This window comes from Anolis carolinensis, chromosome 1 (genome assembly GCF_035594765.1).
Source record: "Anolis carolinensis isolate JA03-04 chromosome 1, rAnoCar3.1.pri, whole genome shotgun sequence".
NCBI lineage: Eukaryota > Metazoa > Chordata > Lepidosauria > Squamata > Dactyloidae > Anolis > Anolis carolinensis.
In genome coordinates this window covers 350,610,508-350,625,737 of record NC_085841.1, presented here as the reverse complement: position 1 = coordinate 350,625,737, position 15,230 = coordinate 350,610,508, and the positions used below count along the sequence as shown (strand labels likewise).

The following is a 15,230-nucleotide window of genomic DNA, read 5'->3' as shown; positions in this document are numbered from 1 at the left end:
TTCAACGCAAATAATGTGGATTATCTGTTTTGATAATCTGGATTATATTGCAGTGTAGAAGGGGGTGCAGTGGAAACACATAATATAAAATACATCCCATTTTTGTCCAAAATGTGATTCAGAGCACCTCCTTGATTCAAAGAAGCTGATTTACAGTTATATTTTTGCTTGTAGTTTGGAGGTTTTCTTGTGTTTTAAATATACCTAAACTTGTTTTTGGGAATAATTTTCTGATTATAGTGAATTATACTACATCAATTCCTATAATTATTTTATTTGTAATAGACTATATGATATTCCAACATGCCAAGATCCACCTTGGTTTCTTTAGAGTCCTCCCATTTTTCTTTTTTATTGCAATCATTCCTTTATTATCTCATCTTTAAGAAACTTGTATGCACCATTAATCACCCCCCTTTTTGAATATTTCTGACAGTAGGATCTTACTGATTGTTTTTCTATGCTCCAAAATCAGCTTTCATGAAGCCCACAATGTGTGTCTTGACTAGTCTTCAGCATGTGCCATCAAAATTTGCATCTGTTCTATATGGGGAAGATAATGTTTGAACATCTCTTCATATCATACAAAGGGGTGGGCAACTTCTGGAAATCCAGGGGGTATTTCTGACCTCTGTGGACTTCATTAATCCATACACCCAACCCCCATGCTGAAAAGGTTTCTCCTGAAGATTTGTGAAATAGAATCCCCAGCCACCTTGGGTGGTATTCACCGCTGATGTTTATGAAAGCCCCTGGCCTTGTCTGAAACCAAAAAAATGCCCTTTTGGATCTGAAATGTTCCTGGGGAGGGGGGAGTTTTGCATGACAAATCATGTCTTCAGACATCTGTGGGTTCTATTTGCAATTTTTCTAGTGTTTTCTTGTTACAGGCTGTATGGTGACTTGGGTTCCAGTATTAAAAATAAAAGTAAGCTATGTATGTATTAAACATAAAATATAAAGTAGAAGGCTCTGTGAATTGTACAGTGTGTGTGTCACCAAGAGTCTAGTTCTAGGAAACAAGCCAGCATAACTATAAACAACGATAAGCTAGTATAAACAGTGAATTGACCTTAATGAACCCATGACATGTGTTGTATTAAAGCAGATGATTGAGTTAATCAGATGTCTGATATAATCTGATGAAAGGAAGACAAGGCCCAAGTGTATCTGACATGTTATGTCACCTCTAAGGAAGGAACTAATTGTTTACATAAGCAGGGAATGCTAAACTTATTGGATAAAATCTGTCAGCTAGAAATAATAAAAACTAGGCTGAGAGGAACCCCTGGGGGAGGGATCAACCCAAGAGTCAGTCTCCACCATATAAAGAAAGCTGTTGAATAAACAGTAATGCTGTTCCAAGCTGTTCATTGATGAGACCATGCTGACAGATGAACCATGCTGGTAAAAGAACTTCTGTTCTCAATTAGGATATCCTAAATAGTCATGTAACTGACTGTAATGAATGCTGCAATATAAAGCAATGTCCAGGAACATTAACCCCCTGAATGTCAGTCTGTCTACAGATGACTGTTGAGAGATTTATAGTTACTTAGAAGATGAAATTACATTTCTTAATGAAGAAATGGATAAGTTATAGTAAGTTGACAAAGTTCCTCTATATATAAAGCATATAGAAGCCTGCTAAAAAGTGTTGATGATATAAGAATTCAATTCCTCTGAAAGTGTAACCTTTTTTTTTTTTGCAGTGTAATGTAAGGAAAATGATGCTCCAAGAAGTCAAAATGTATTTTTTGCACTATGGGGAGCTTGCATGTTTGTATATTTCTGGATATAATAAGCTACCTAAAAAACTAACAGAGGACCTGCGAATACTCCCATATGAATATACTGAGACTCCAATGCTTAAGAATGCTTAAGTGGAGTGTTGACTCTAACTATGCCTTTTTAGATTTTACTGCTAGTAACAAATTGGATGACCAGAAGGTGATAAAAGAGAACTCCAGACAGATACAGGTTAGCTGACAAATGGCAAAGAAAGTTCCATCCCTCACTCTAAAGAAATTGGGTGGAGAACCACACCTATTTATAATGTATGTGTGCCCGTATATGGTGGGAACCTGGAGGAACCATTCGCAATCCATCACTCATATTTTATCTACCAACCATAAACATGCAGAACCACAACAAAATATAGGAAGCATATGAGAAAATTGATTTTTTTAGGTTTTTGCAAAGAATGGAGGCAAACGGACAGTAAAGTTTTGACAATAGCAGGGCCACCACAAATTTCAGCAGCACTGTATGGGTGGCTACAGGATAGCATAGTAGACACTCTAAATGTATCCTAAATAATAAATTCTGGGTGACAACAGGATAGCATAGTACACTCTACATTTGTCCTAAATGATAAATTCTGGCATTATAGAAGTACCAAATAAAAAGGATAGTTCTTCCGCCATAAATACAGTAAAAAGGAGCTTAATTAGCTATAAGACAAAGACTACAGAAATACAATGGAGGTGGAAGGAAAATACACAACGGCATATCACAACACTGCTTACATTCACACACACACCCCTCCAACTAAAGCTCTTAAACAGGCTCTGGATTAATAAACTACTGGATTAACCGGTCAGATTCATAGTTATTTTTAAAAAAGCAATCTAAGTTTTCTTCTGATTAAACAAATGACTTTCATTAGTTTTTCCATAAAATGCTCATCACAAATTAGGATTTTCTGAAAAGAAAAAATTCAGCACATATAATTGTATGAAAATTGAAAATATTGTACCAAAATATCAGTTCCCCAAATCTGGGTAAATATATGCAGCACTCTTGTCCTTAAATAATGCCTGCTTGAAAAAATGAGCAGATGCTTTTTGGCGCTTCCCTGTCTTCAGGTATAGAAAAGAGGACGGTCAAGGTGTTTCTTTTAGGATCTCCCTGGGTTAACTAACTCCCACTCTAGTCTGTCCTGGGAGAAGGCTGGAGAGAAGTTGAAAAAAGTTCCTATTTACTCTCTTCTCTCCACTGTCACAGTGGCTTTTCCCCACTGGGATGGAGAACATGGAAAGGGCCCGGAAAAGTCGGAAAAAAACCCAATCCACTCTGATGTCCATCACAGCAGCAAATCTTTGGCATCCATGGACTTTACTTATCTATCTATCATATCTATAGGTCATTCAACATTCATAATTTTGACTCCAAAACTTGTCCTTGACTTCTATATCAGAGTGACTTATCCATAAGTATATATACATCCGAGCATTTAATGGTCTACTTACACTGGGTGCAGCAGAGCTTCTCTTACGGTCAGGAATATCAGCCTTATTCGGATTGCTGGCATTTCCAAGCATGGGGCTAGCAGGAGCTATTCCTCTTCCCCCAGCAGCACTGCTGCTAGATTTCCGTGATTGAGTCCCTTCTTCTTTGAGGTCACTGTCTGCAGTGCTAGTCTGACTTCTTTTTGGATATGCCACTGCTGGAGGGATAGATGGACCAGCTAAAAAACCAAAACAAAACTGATTACAAAGTACTGTTCCATACCATTATTTAAAATGTAAGACATTTTTTTAAAAGCCAGGACATTTAATAATCTCTTACTATAATGAGACAGTTCAACACTAAATACTGTAACAAGCATTGGCAAGTACATTTGTGATTTTATGAACAGTAGATACAATGGTGGCCACTAAATTTATAGAGCCAAATATCTCTTAACACTGTTTGATATTCAAATATCAAGTTGCTGTGATGAGCAAAATTATAAACAATGATTTGTTTATACAACAGGGCTTATTTTTATAGTGACTACAGTAGAGTCTCACTTATCCAACGTTCTGGATTATCCAACGCATTTTTGTAGTCAATGTTTTCAATATATCGTGATATTTTGGTGCTAAATTCGTAAATACAGTAATTACTACATAGTATTACTGAGTATTGAACTACTTTTTCTGTCAAATTTGTTGTATAACATGATGCTTTGGTGCTTAATTTGTAAAATCATAACCTAATTTGATGTTTAATAGGCTTTTCCTTAATCCCTCCTTATTATCCAACATATTCGCTTATCCAACATTCTGCTGGCCCGTTTATGTTGGATAAGTGAGACTCTACTGTATTTCTAACAAAAAGCAAGATATGAAGGTATTCCTGCAAAAGATGACAACTTTCTGCAAGGATTTATTTTTCTTAGTACTGAAACAAGTACAAGCTTTTAACATTTGTTTGCTCACTTCAAACCAATCAAGATGATTTTAAGAGACTGCATAGGAAAAAGTTGACCTTTTTGAGGCCAAGATTAAGCCCTGTGGTGTATTCAGATCAAAAAGAAGGTCAATTTTACTAGGTCATACTGGGAAACAGCCTGTGTGTTGCTGCTTTGCATAACTAATAGACTTTGTAGAAGCGATGGCAATCCCTCAGGAAAGAGGAAGTGAAAAGAAATACTGGTGAACACACAGTTCTCCAAGTTCTTTTAAACACAGGCTGACTTAATAGTCTCAAAAACAAAAAGGCACACACAAAGTAGGATTAAGAGAGGGAACTTTGGTGCTTTTTGAAAGAAATTCTTAGAAGTGTTTTCTAGGACAAAAATGAATGCCACAGGGACACGCTGAAAAGTAAGTATACCTGATTTAACTTAATAATAAAGTAAGGCAATATATTAGTCAACTAAACTTCTCGATGCATGATATATTCATTTTTGTGGAGTCACATAGCTGATTATGTTTTTCACAAACTGCCTTGAGTTTTTCATTCTGGCAACAATTGTTTCATTTGGAATTAACACTTATTATCTCTTGGCAGCCACCTCAGAGTTCAATTAGCAAGTGTAAATACAATAAAATGGGTAAAAACATACTGCAAATTTTCTTCATTTGGAAATTAAGCTGATAAATAGAATAATAAAACTGTAACACCTGAATGAACAATATATAGTTGATACTCCATACTTGGAATTTTTAAATATCTAATATTTTGATGCTAAAATTTATAGAATTGTCCCCTAAAGTACTTACAACTTCTAGATTAGTGAAAATTTCAGACATCATTTTTTAGACCAAGAGATGTTGTAATTTAAATTACTCTGAAGATATCTGATACCACTAGGTAGCTCATATAAAGTATGTGAGGTTCTATGTGAGGCATACTAAAGATGCCAATAAGAATGACTGAATAAAGTGAGGAACATCCTTAATCTTTAGCACAACCAGAAACCAGCATCAAGTGAAACAGGTTTTTCCTTTCACTCGGAAGGGAAATGCAACAATAACTTAGAAGTGTTAGAAAGGCCTTCACAGCTCTTATTTTTTCATAAATAAGACAGGTGCTTTTGTTTGGATTAAATAAATTCCACACAGATGTTTGAAAAATATCAACTCATACAGTTCTCTAAAGATCAGAATTTGGCACAGTGAAATTGATGTCCCTGTCCAGAATCCTGCTGGCAGATTATAGCTGGAGTAACCACAGTGTTGTAAATGTTAGTTGCAAGAGGGAAAAAGCAACGAGTACACTGATTGTGAAGGAAGTAAAGTACTTGAAAAACTGGTTGCTAACAGATGGCAGATGATATCTGCTATCTGCTTTCCCTTAGAACCACTTCACCAGAAAAATACAACTACTAGCTTTGTACACCAACAGGATTCCAGCTTTGGTCAATATTTGGGCCAGCAATAATAGTTGGTCTCTAACACCAACCTCAAACATTCTATTAACTTGTATACACAAACTTCATCCTCTGAAGTCTTTTATTTTTACTCTAGACACCGAGAGATCATCCACACTGAAAATTATAGCAATCTGAATTTTTAACTGCCATCCCTTTGAAATTATGGGATGTATAATTTGTTATGGCAACACTGCTCTCTGGCAGAGAAGGACAAATATTTCACAAAACCAGAAGCCCCAGAATTCCACAGTATATATTCACCATAGTTACTGCAATATTAAACAGGTGTACTTCTGCAGTGTGAATACAGTCTGAGATTCAATAGATCAGCACATTATTAGCTGTTTTCTCTTAACGAAAGTTCTAAGTCAGTGATGATGTCACTTACCATGGTCACTGTAGCGTCGTTGCTTCTGGCTGGAAGATATACTTCTCTGTACTTTGTGGTGTGGAGACTGTCCAGTGCTGTTGTTTAGGTCACTACTTGGCCTGACCTTAGCGAGTGAAAGATTGCTGCTAGAGCTTGAGTCACTTGCATCCAACTAAAACATAAGCAGACAGGATAAATGATTGTATTGTTAGTTTTCTAGTTCTGGACATGGCAAGATAATAAAGGCAACTCATCACTTCATGGGTCTAAAGAGCTAATTAACATCTCTGACAGAATGCATTTCACCCTTTGCTACTTCTGAAACTTTACAGGTTTGAATGGTAAGATTAATGTGCTATAGAAATTATTAATATATGAAGGTGAAAGTAAAAGACATGAGCAAAACAGAATCAATTATGAAAATGAGGTCATGTGACACATTTTTTCAGACCTGATTCTTTCAAAACATGAAGCAACTGATCATTCTTTGTCCATGAAGTCTATGGATGAGCAAGACAAATGGAGCTGCAGTTTCTTGGAAGGTTTGTGAACTATCAACTATCTCAGAACAGTCCTCAGACAATTCAAGTTACAAAATCCCAGAAGGAACCTTTCCCTGAAACCTGAGAAATATTGCAAATTAAATGCCTAGACATTATATACCTAGACTGTCTTGCCAGTTTGCTGGCTCATTTAGGAAAAAAACAAGTATAAAAACAGAGTGTGGGAGTGATTTCTGGATATCATTGTTTTTGCACTGAGAAACAAAACAAAGTATGGGATGTCTCTTGAGCTTGAAAACAGTAAAAGGATGATGCACTTTTATTTCTTCTGAACTGGATGAAACTTAATCAAACAATAGCTGCAACAATTTGTCAAAAGTTCTTTGTCCTGTAGCCTTTTCGCCACAGTATAAAATATGGCTTCATCTGCACATCACTCAATTAAATGATGTGTGGTCATCAACAACCACAGCAACGTAAATGTCCCTACTGAGCATGAATCACTTTTATTAAATAAATCTATAAGCCATGTTACTAAAGTATCTTGATTGCCTAGATTTAAGAGTATTCAAACTGAGAAAGTCCAGAATAATTTTTTTGATAACAAGTATTCCAAAGTAATTGGACTTATGCAAAGTTTGGGCTGCTGTGGATATTTTGCCATTCTGTAATTATGTCTTAAATTACAAATAGAAAGTGGTTAGGGAAACACTGAATACATTTCTGTATACTGCCTTGTAGGAGCAGGGCAAAAATATGTAAAATCAATCAATCAGTTGTTTCTATGGGTGCAAAGACTAGGAGATGGAATCTACATATTAGATTCAGAAATTTAATTGGCGAATCCAACACTTAAAATTATTGAAATTAGAGTAATAGAACCTTAGAGCTGGACGGGATAACATCAGCTATAGTATCTACACCAACCCTGCCATATATTAATATATTAAAGCTGTCTGAAGCACAGCCATCCAGCCTCTTTTTACAAATCTCCAACACTATCTGGGGCAGTCTACTCCACTGTTGAACACCCTCCTACTTTCAGGATGTTCTTGTAGGCACAAGTCCTTTGGATATTCACACAGTAGCAATATGGGAAGCTCACAATCAGGATGTAAATGCAACTCTACCTTCCCACTCACATTTCCTCGAGCTAGCACAAATATCACTGGCATATTGCCCAGGCTGAGTCCTTGAATATCCAAAATTAACATACAAGACTTTACGCATTTTACTCACTTCTGATGATTTCCTTCCTAGTAGCAAATACGTAGCAGTGATTTCATCATATTTCATTTTACTAAGAGATTCCTGTATTTCTTCTTGAGAATATCCCATTCCAACCATAATGTCTAAAACAGATACAAAGATTCAAATGTTGTTTTATGAAATTATTACAGTTGATATTTGCGTCCCAATAAAATTTAACAACACAATAAAATATAACTTCTTGACATGGAATAAAATATGAATGCCAAACTTCTATCTTAATTTGTAAAATTAAATGGTTAAAGATACACTGCAGACACAACTGTTATTATGCCAATGATCTTCCACGACACATACAATTGTCATTATGCCAATGGTCTCCAATCAACTCATACCTATTCTTTTCTGGTCCGAGATGTCTAGCTCTGGTTCAACAAAAGGTTTAAGTTCATCATCCTCATGCCCTGCATTGATCCATCTGTCCTTCATGATTTGCTGCAAAGACAAATTTTGATGTTAGTATAGCAGCAGTAAAAATTTAAAAACCCTATTAAATCCAAGTAACAGACAATGAAGAAGTTTGACTTAATCAAAAATTGTCTTCTCTAAACTCATATTGCCTTCATTTTACAGAAAGCAACGTAAGAAGACAATTCTGCTACAATAATCCAAGAAAATAGTTGCATCTTCATAGTAACTTGGTTTGAGAAAGGCATGGTTTCTAGTCAACTACGTGCCCAAATAAGTTTTTAAAGAAGTAAAAACACATCCGTACAAGTTTCCAATGTGTTTTGGAACCAAAGTTCCAGTGGTTGGAATTTAGGTTATCTAAAAAATGCTGTATTTTTTGTTGTTGCTGGTATTAGTTTGGCTCTATAAAAACATTTACCTAGTTCAGTTTCCACTGATTAAGACAAAGAGCACCCTCTAGGTGGAGCACAACACCTTTCATAATGAATCAGAGTGATCATGAATTGCTACAATACAATTCAGTATTTGTATGAATTAATCCATAAGATCAACAGTAGTTTGTGTGGAGCTTATACGAAGGTTAGAGCAAGTGATTTTTTTAATCTACTGCAGAAGATGAATATTTTGGCCAAAATGGAAGATTTTTCCAATTAATTTCCAAATATAGTATTCCTTCTTACTGAAAGAATTTTTTAAATTCTGATTCAGTAAAAACCCTTTCAATGAAATTCAGAGAAACCTAAAAAAATTAAATTACCTCAAGAGTGCCTCTTTTGGTTGGGTTTAGCACCAGAAAACGTTTTAGTAGGTTTTCACAGTCTGTTGACATGTAGAAAGGAATCCTGTATTTTCCTCTCAGCACTCTCTCTCTCAGTTCCTTAAATCACATTGGAACAATAAATAAAAGGTAACAGCTGCAAATGTGTCCAATATACAGTCACTTTATATATCAGTATGCTACAAGGTCTTCCTATGGCCTTTTAAACATAAATTAGACACATACCTTTAGATTTTGCCCATCGAAAGGCAAAGATCCGCTCACAAGAGTATAAAGAATAACACCCAAACTCCAAACATCTACTTCAGGTCCATCATACTTCTTGCCTTGGAAGAGCTCTGGAGCAGCATAAGGAGGGCTGCCACAAAATGTGTCCAGTTTATTTCCAACTGTAAACTCGTTGCTAAAACCAAAATCGGCTATTTTAATGTTCATATCTGCGTCAAGCAAAAGATTTTCAGCCTAGATGGGAAAATATGTAATAAGACATGAATACACTACCCATGTCATTCATTCATATATATATATATATATATATATATATATATATATATATATATATTCCATATTTCAAGCATTTCAAAATTCAATATGTAATGGTTAAGTTTTATTAAGTAATAAAATTTAGCTGGCAAAGGAATCTCATAGACTATATTGCTGTACAAAAATTCCTGAATTTCTTCAATTGTAAGACACCACCGATTGTAAGATGCACCCTAATTTCAGTACCACCACCAAAAATACATAAGATAAGTCTTTGATGCATCCCATTTTTAAAGATGTTTATACAGGAAAAAAGTGTGCCTTAGAATGGGAAAACTACAATATGTAGCCACTGATTATCTCTGCCTCTATCTTTAGTCAATTGGTTGTTTATATGAACTGTAGAAGAGTCAGGTTTCTAACTTCTTTTCCTAGTGACCTAAAAATATTTGGTATGTGCCAGCTTCTAATGTTTATAAAGGAACTGCTTTTATCATAATATAGCAAAAAGAATTTTCTAGTTTTTCTGAAAGGAGAGGTGTCATAATGAATTTATGTAAAATTACCTGGATGGCTCAACATATAGCACTAGCTATAGGAAATGAGGTTCCTGATTAAGATGTTTAAAAAACAGAGAGAAAAGAAGGGAACATGGACTAACACAAATGGGAAACTGAGAAAAGGCTTTGGAGAGAACCTTTGAGAAGGGGAAGAGGGCATATGAAAAGTAAATGAATGTTGAGATAGACCAAGACCTAGATAATAAGGATCCCAAAGCACCAAAAGATGGTGGAGTTTTGAGGACAAGAAAGGATGCAACAACAGAAACACTTTTACTATTGTAGCCTGGAAATTGACTTCTGTCCTAATATTGCCACATCTTTGTCCAAAAGACAGCTAGTGATGAAATAAGAAACAGTGAGATAATTATCTCTTCCCCCATAATCCAAACAGCTTCTATAAAACTCAAAATGAGAAACTGACAGAAATACTGTGCTGGCTTTGTCTCAGCAATCCCCTTGTGCTGCTGGCAAAACCTGTCCCAATTGAAAGAGTCCATTTATAACTAAAAACTCTCTCCAGGATTTTTTCATATGTTCTCTCATTCTACATTATAAATATGGTATCGGGCAATGATACATTAGACAGGTATTTTACTCTTGATACTTCATGTAGTGGTTCACATTTATAGGAAATCGTCTTTTTTTCTTTCAGTAAATAATAAGCAAAAATATCTGCCCAAAGCAGAATAATCTTCAGAATAAAATAAGAAGAAATACAATTAATGTCCATATAAAAATTCTTGGGATTTTCTTCTTACCTTGAGATCTCTGTGAACAATATGCTTTTGGTGGCAATACTGCACTGCAGATACTATCTGGATAGAAAACAGAATTATATAAAGCTGCATATATCAAAGAAACAGACTTGAAGTCATATATTTTGACAATAGTTGCTAAAATCAGGAAGCAATTACGCAGTCAATATAATGCTCATTACAAGTAAACTGCAAACTAAAAACTCTCTTAATTGTGGTTAAGTTCCACTGAAATCAATAAGAATTATTCAATTAAGTGCATTTGAGATAGGAGTCAGAGAGATAAGTGAAGGCAAGCCTATTACTTAGGCTACCGTAGCCTTCAAATACATATTGTTATGGCTTGTCTGTCTAGTAAACAAGATTTAACAGTCAGACAATATGTGGCAAGAGTGACACGTTATCTCTTATGAGTATCTTTAAGACTTCTCAGCAGTTTCCAAGAAGGTAAAAATAGTGTAAACACAGCATTCCTACATCCTTAGCCAAATAATTGAACCACCCCAGTTTGGTGTACTGAACTGGTTTTAAAAAATGCAGGAATAATAAATATATTAAAAAGGAGTGGGCAAGCCCCAGCCTCACACTTCACACCTCCATCATTCTCCTCCCCTGAAGAGTGACAGGCTGCTGATGTCTGTCCCAACTAGAAACTAATTACTGTATTTTCACTGAAGAGACTGGACATTTTTCTGAGATTTAGAGTTAAAGGCATTACTAAATTCCTTGTCAGTTTGTCTGTTCTGATCACTGCCCTTCGAAAACATATTTCAGGTTTAAGTCTTAATGAAAGTAAACTCTTTGTTCTAGCTAGCTAGCTAGCTAGCTATTTTACAACATCTTGGGAATGAGAAATGATTCCACTACAAGCCACATTTTAAATTAATTTATTGAAATGCGTTTGTAATTTACAAAGTGAATCATGTTACTGCAATTGTAAATCATGTAATTCATACTTAGAATTAGCTCGTGAAACTGGTGAGAGCAGCTATATTATTATATTTATTTATGCCCTGTTTTATCTCTCCTGCAGGAGACTCAAAGCGGCTTAACATAAAAACATCAGCATACAATTTAAAATATACAAATATGCAAACATTAAAACAGGATCAAATATAAACAGTATTATAAAATTCCAGTTAAAAACCATTAAAACATATTCAAAGTTAAAAACCATACTGTTAAAATTGTTCTTTGAAAACGGGAAATAAATATTAATTCACGCCACATACAGTATTCCAAAATTTATGGATGCAAACTGGTTGCCCTTATTTTTGCATCATTTCATCATGTAAAATGGGCATATGGATTGATTCTTAAAGACTACCACAGCCATAACATCTTTCTGATTACAACTGTTAACCAGAAATCATGCAATTCCTCTTCTAAACCCCCTCCTTCTACAGCACAAAATCCACAGACAACTCTCACTGCAAATAATGATTATGTCACCAGTACTAAGGAAGCACAGTCTAAGATCCCTCTACCTTCCTCAAACACATCCTGAAATAATGACATGATATCCTCATTTTAGGAGTACATTTACACTGTAGAGTTAATGCAGTTTGACACCAATTTAAGTGCCATGGCCCAATGGGATCTGTAGTTTGGTGAAGCACTAGCATTCTTTGGCAAACAAGGCTAAAGACCTTGTAAAACTACAATGATTTCACAGCACCAAGCCATGGCAGTGAAAATGGTGTCGTCCAGTATAAATACATCCAAGAATATTGGCATAATAATTATCCATTTAGCTTCAAACCCTGTTCAAGTGTTCTTTTAAAGCAGGAATAAAAGAGAATTGAGAATGGGGAACATGCTAGACTTATCCCCTCTCCATCACTACTTCCATCGCTCTACTTAAATGAAGAATGATGTTTTTGAAAAAGAGAATAAAAGCAGTGATAAATATCTTTAATCAGTTTTTTTTCCATTCACGATTTCTTCATTCTATTGCCGTCTTGATTAAAAATGGTTCAGCAAAGACACAATGCCTGACATTGAGAAACACTCTTTCCTTCAAGTGCTCAAAGTATACAAAATTCTCTTTTTATAGAAATCACATGCAGTTCTATCCTAATCAAACAATATAGTTTACACTTGCCAAGGCTTAGTTCTACTGCGTGTATATCTTATTGACTTGCTTATTGACTTGTGGTGACCCCATACATTTCATAGGGTTTTTTAAGTGGAGGAATACTCAGAGGTGGTTTGCCAGTTCACCCCTTTGAAATATAGCCTAGAGCACCTGTTATTTGTTGGTAGTCTCCCAATGGGGTCAATGGGATATGGCGCATTTAGGATATTTAGGTCAACTTAGTTCTACTTCCCTAACATTTTTATTCAGAAACAGTGGACCTAATTTTCCAGGAGGCAGTCATGACTCACTTCTGTAGGAACAAAAGAAGAGCTAGTTTAGATCATAAACCTAGTCAGAATTTCTAAAGTGGTTAACCCATTGCTATGAGATAGAGCAGGACATGACTGCAGCAGGTTCCTCTGTCTTGCATTCTCCAGTCACAGACTAGCAAAATCAGCAATGTAGTACTAGCCTTTTTAGTGCTAGCCTACACGGCTATATCATAAGTGCATACGAATTGCAGCCATGGCGGTTTAGCCAATTTTCTCAGTATTTTCCATCATCAAGGACCTTTTAATAGAGAACAGTGGTGTTATCTAGAGAAAATCTTCAAAAATATATTTAGAAATCTAGAACAGTCCATACATACTTGTCTAAATTTGGCTCTTGCCTCCTTTTCCTTCATTCTTCCATGTGCAACTAGATAGTCGAACACCTCCCCTGTAATTAAGATATGTAAAAGATAAAATAGGATTTCGTGAATATAGCAGAAGTTAGTTTACTTCTGAACATGTAAGTGGCACTTTCATTGTACCAACAAGTTAAGACAAGAGACACAAGAAAGGTCTATGAATATCAAGAAATAATTTAGTACACCTAATACTGATTAAACATCATTTCAAAAAGTAAGATGTTTACATTGGAATGTATGAAATGGCTCTATGATTCTTCTCTTTTTCCTCCATAGTTGCCATGAAAGCCTCATCCTCCGGTGGCAAGATCTCCCTCTCTAATTTCAGGCAATTCCCCTATCATGTTTCATACAACACAGAACTCACTGTTCATGAGATTTAGAAAGTATTTACAGGACATACAACTGTGTGGTAGTGGCCTTCTACTTGTATATCTACCTATCCATCCATCCATCTATCTAAGTAAGTATCTAAGTATCTAGTATCTATCTAAAAGTGCAAGTGAAGGGGAAAACTTTGCAGAAGAATATTGTTACAGTTGTGATGACTCATAGGCCTTGTAGTCCTGTTCCTAGTACTATTGTGGCAGACGAAGAGGAAAACATGGGATTTTCGCCGCTTCAGCCAGAGCCGGAGCCTCTTCACCTGCAGGATGTTGACGTTTGCCCTCAAGAATTCAGCCAAACAGGCCTTGGGCAGAACTCCCCCCCGTTTTCCAGGAGGGAAAATTATGCTAAAGATAGGGGAGCCAGGGAGACTAATCGCAGAAGCCTGAGAATCGCTGCCAAACAAATGGCTGATTAGGTCTGCTTCCCTTGGGAAATTCTAAGGAGTCATGCATCTGGACAGAGTTGGGTTTCGCTTCTCGTTCTCTAGGGAAAGAGTTCTGTTGGCGGGAAAACGAGACCCAATATAGGTGTTTGTCGCAAGGGAAACTTTGCGGAGTCAATTGATCAGCTTGAGGAGAGAGATCGTGTGTGGACTTCGTAATCCCTGTTCCCTGCTTCCCGGATCAAGTTTCAAGTCTTGCCTTGTCTCACGGTTTTGCCACGGACTTTGTTTCATGCTTCATGTTTGCCTCGTTTTAAGTCTTGGATCAAGTCAAGAATCAAGTTTATTTCCAGCCTTGTTGTCAAGCTGCATTGGACTATAAAGACTTTGTTATTTCCCCACACTATTGCTTGGCAAAGTGTGTGTTTCGGTCAAGTGGATTACAACTTTGAACTCTAATATCTTATATTGGACAATACATTTCTGGACTATATTTGGCCTTATCTGAAAGGTCTGCTTCTGAACTATATTCTTCACTTGTTTTTATTGATTTTATATATTTCTTTAATAAAGATATTAGATAGAGACTGGCCTCTGTGTAAGGTTATTGGTGCTCTGCAGCCTGGGTTCTGACAACAGTAGAGTTTCACTTATTCAACATTCGCTTATCTAACGTTCCGGATTATCCAACGCAGTCTGCCCTCCGCCCGGATCCAAAGCTCTTTCTCTAGGCAGCAAGAACTGAATGTTTTACGGAATTAATTTTCGACAATGTTGTTACTCTAAGTTCATTTTATACAAATCTATCTTTATTTGTAGTCAATTTGTTAGTAGTCAATGCTTTTGTAGTCAATGTTTTCAATACTTTGCGATGTTTTGGTGCTAAATTCATATAGTGATTACTACATAAC

General features: G+C 35.9%; 1 protein-coding gene across 12 annotated transcripts in view; it reads right to left on the bottom strand.

Annotated features, from left to right (window-relative positions):
* The window catches only part of mark3 (microtubule affinity regulating kinase 3), an 83,372-nt gene that overhangs the window by 29,970 nt on the left and 38,172 nt on the right, over positions 1–15,230 (bottom strand). For all 12 annotated transcript variants that reach the window (XM_062968522.1, XM_062968519.1, XM_062968520.1 and 9 more), the window contains 8 exons: positions 13,506–13,576; positions 10,780–10,836; positions 9,201–9,437; positions 8,955–9,074; positions 8,122–8,221; positions 7,757–7,869; positions 6,033–6,186; positions 3,252–3,469 (listed from right to left, as the gene is read on the bottom strand). In XM_062968522.1, the coding sequence (XP_062824592.1) occupies positions 3,252–3,469; positions 6,033–6,186; positions 7,757–7,869; positions 8,122–8,221; positions 8,955–9,074; positions 9,201–9,437; positions 10,780–10,836; positions 13,506–13,576 (1,070 nt within the window). The remainder of the gene's footprint in view (positions 1–3,251; positions 3,470–6,032; positions 6,187–7,756; positions 7,870–8,121; positions 8,222–8,954; positions 9,075–9,200; positions 9,438–10,779; positions 10,837–13,505; positions 13,577–15,230) is intronic.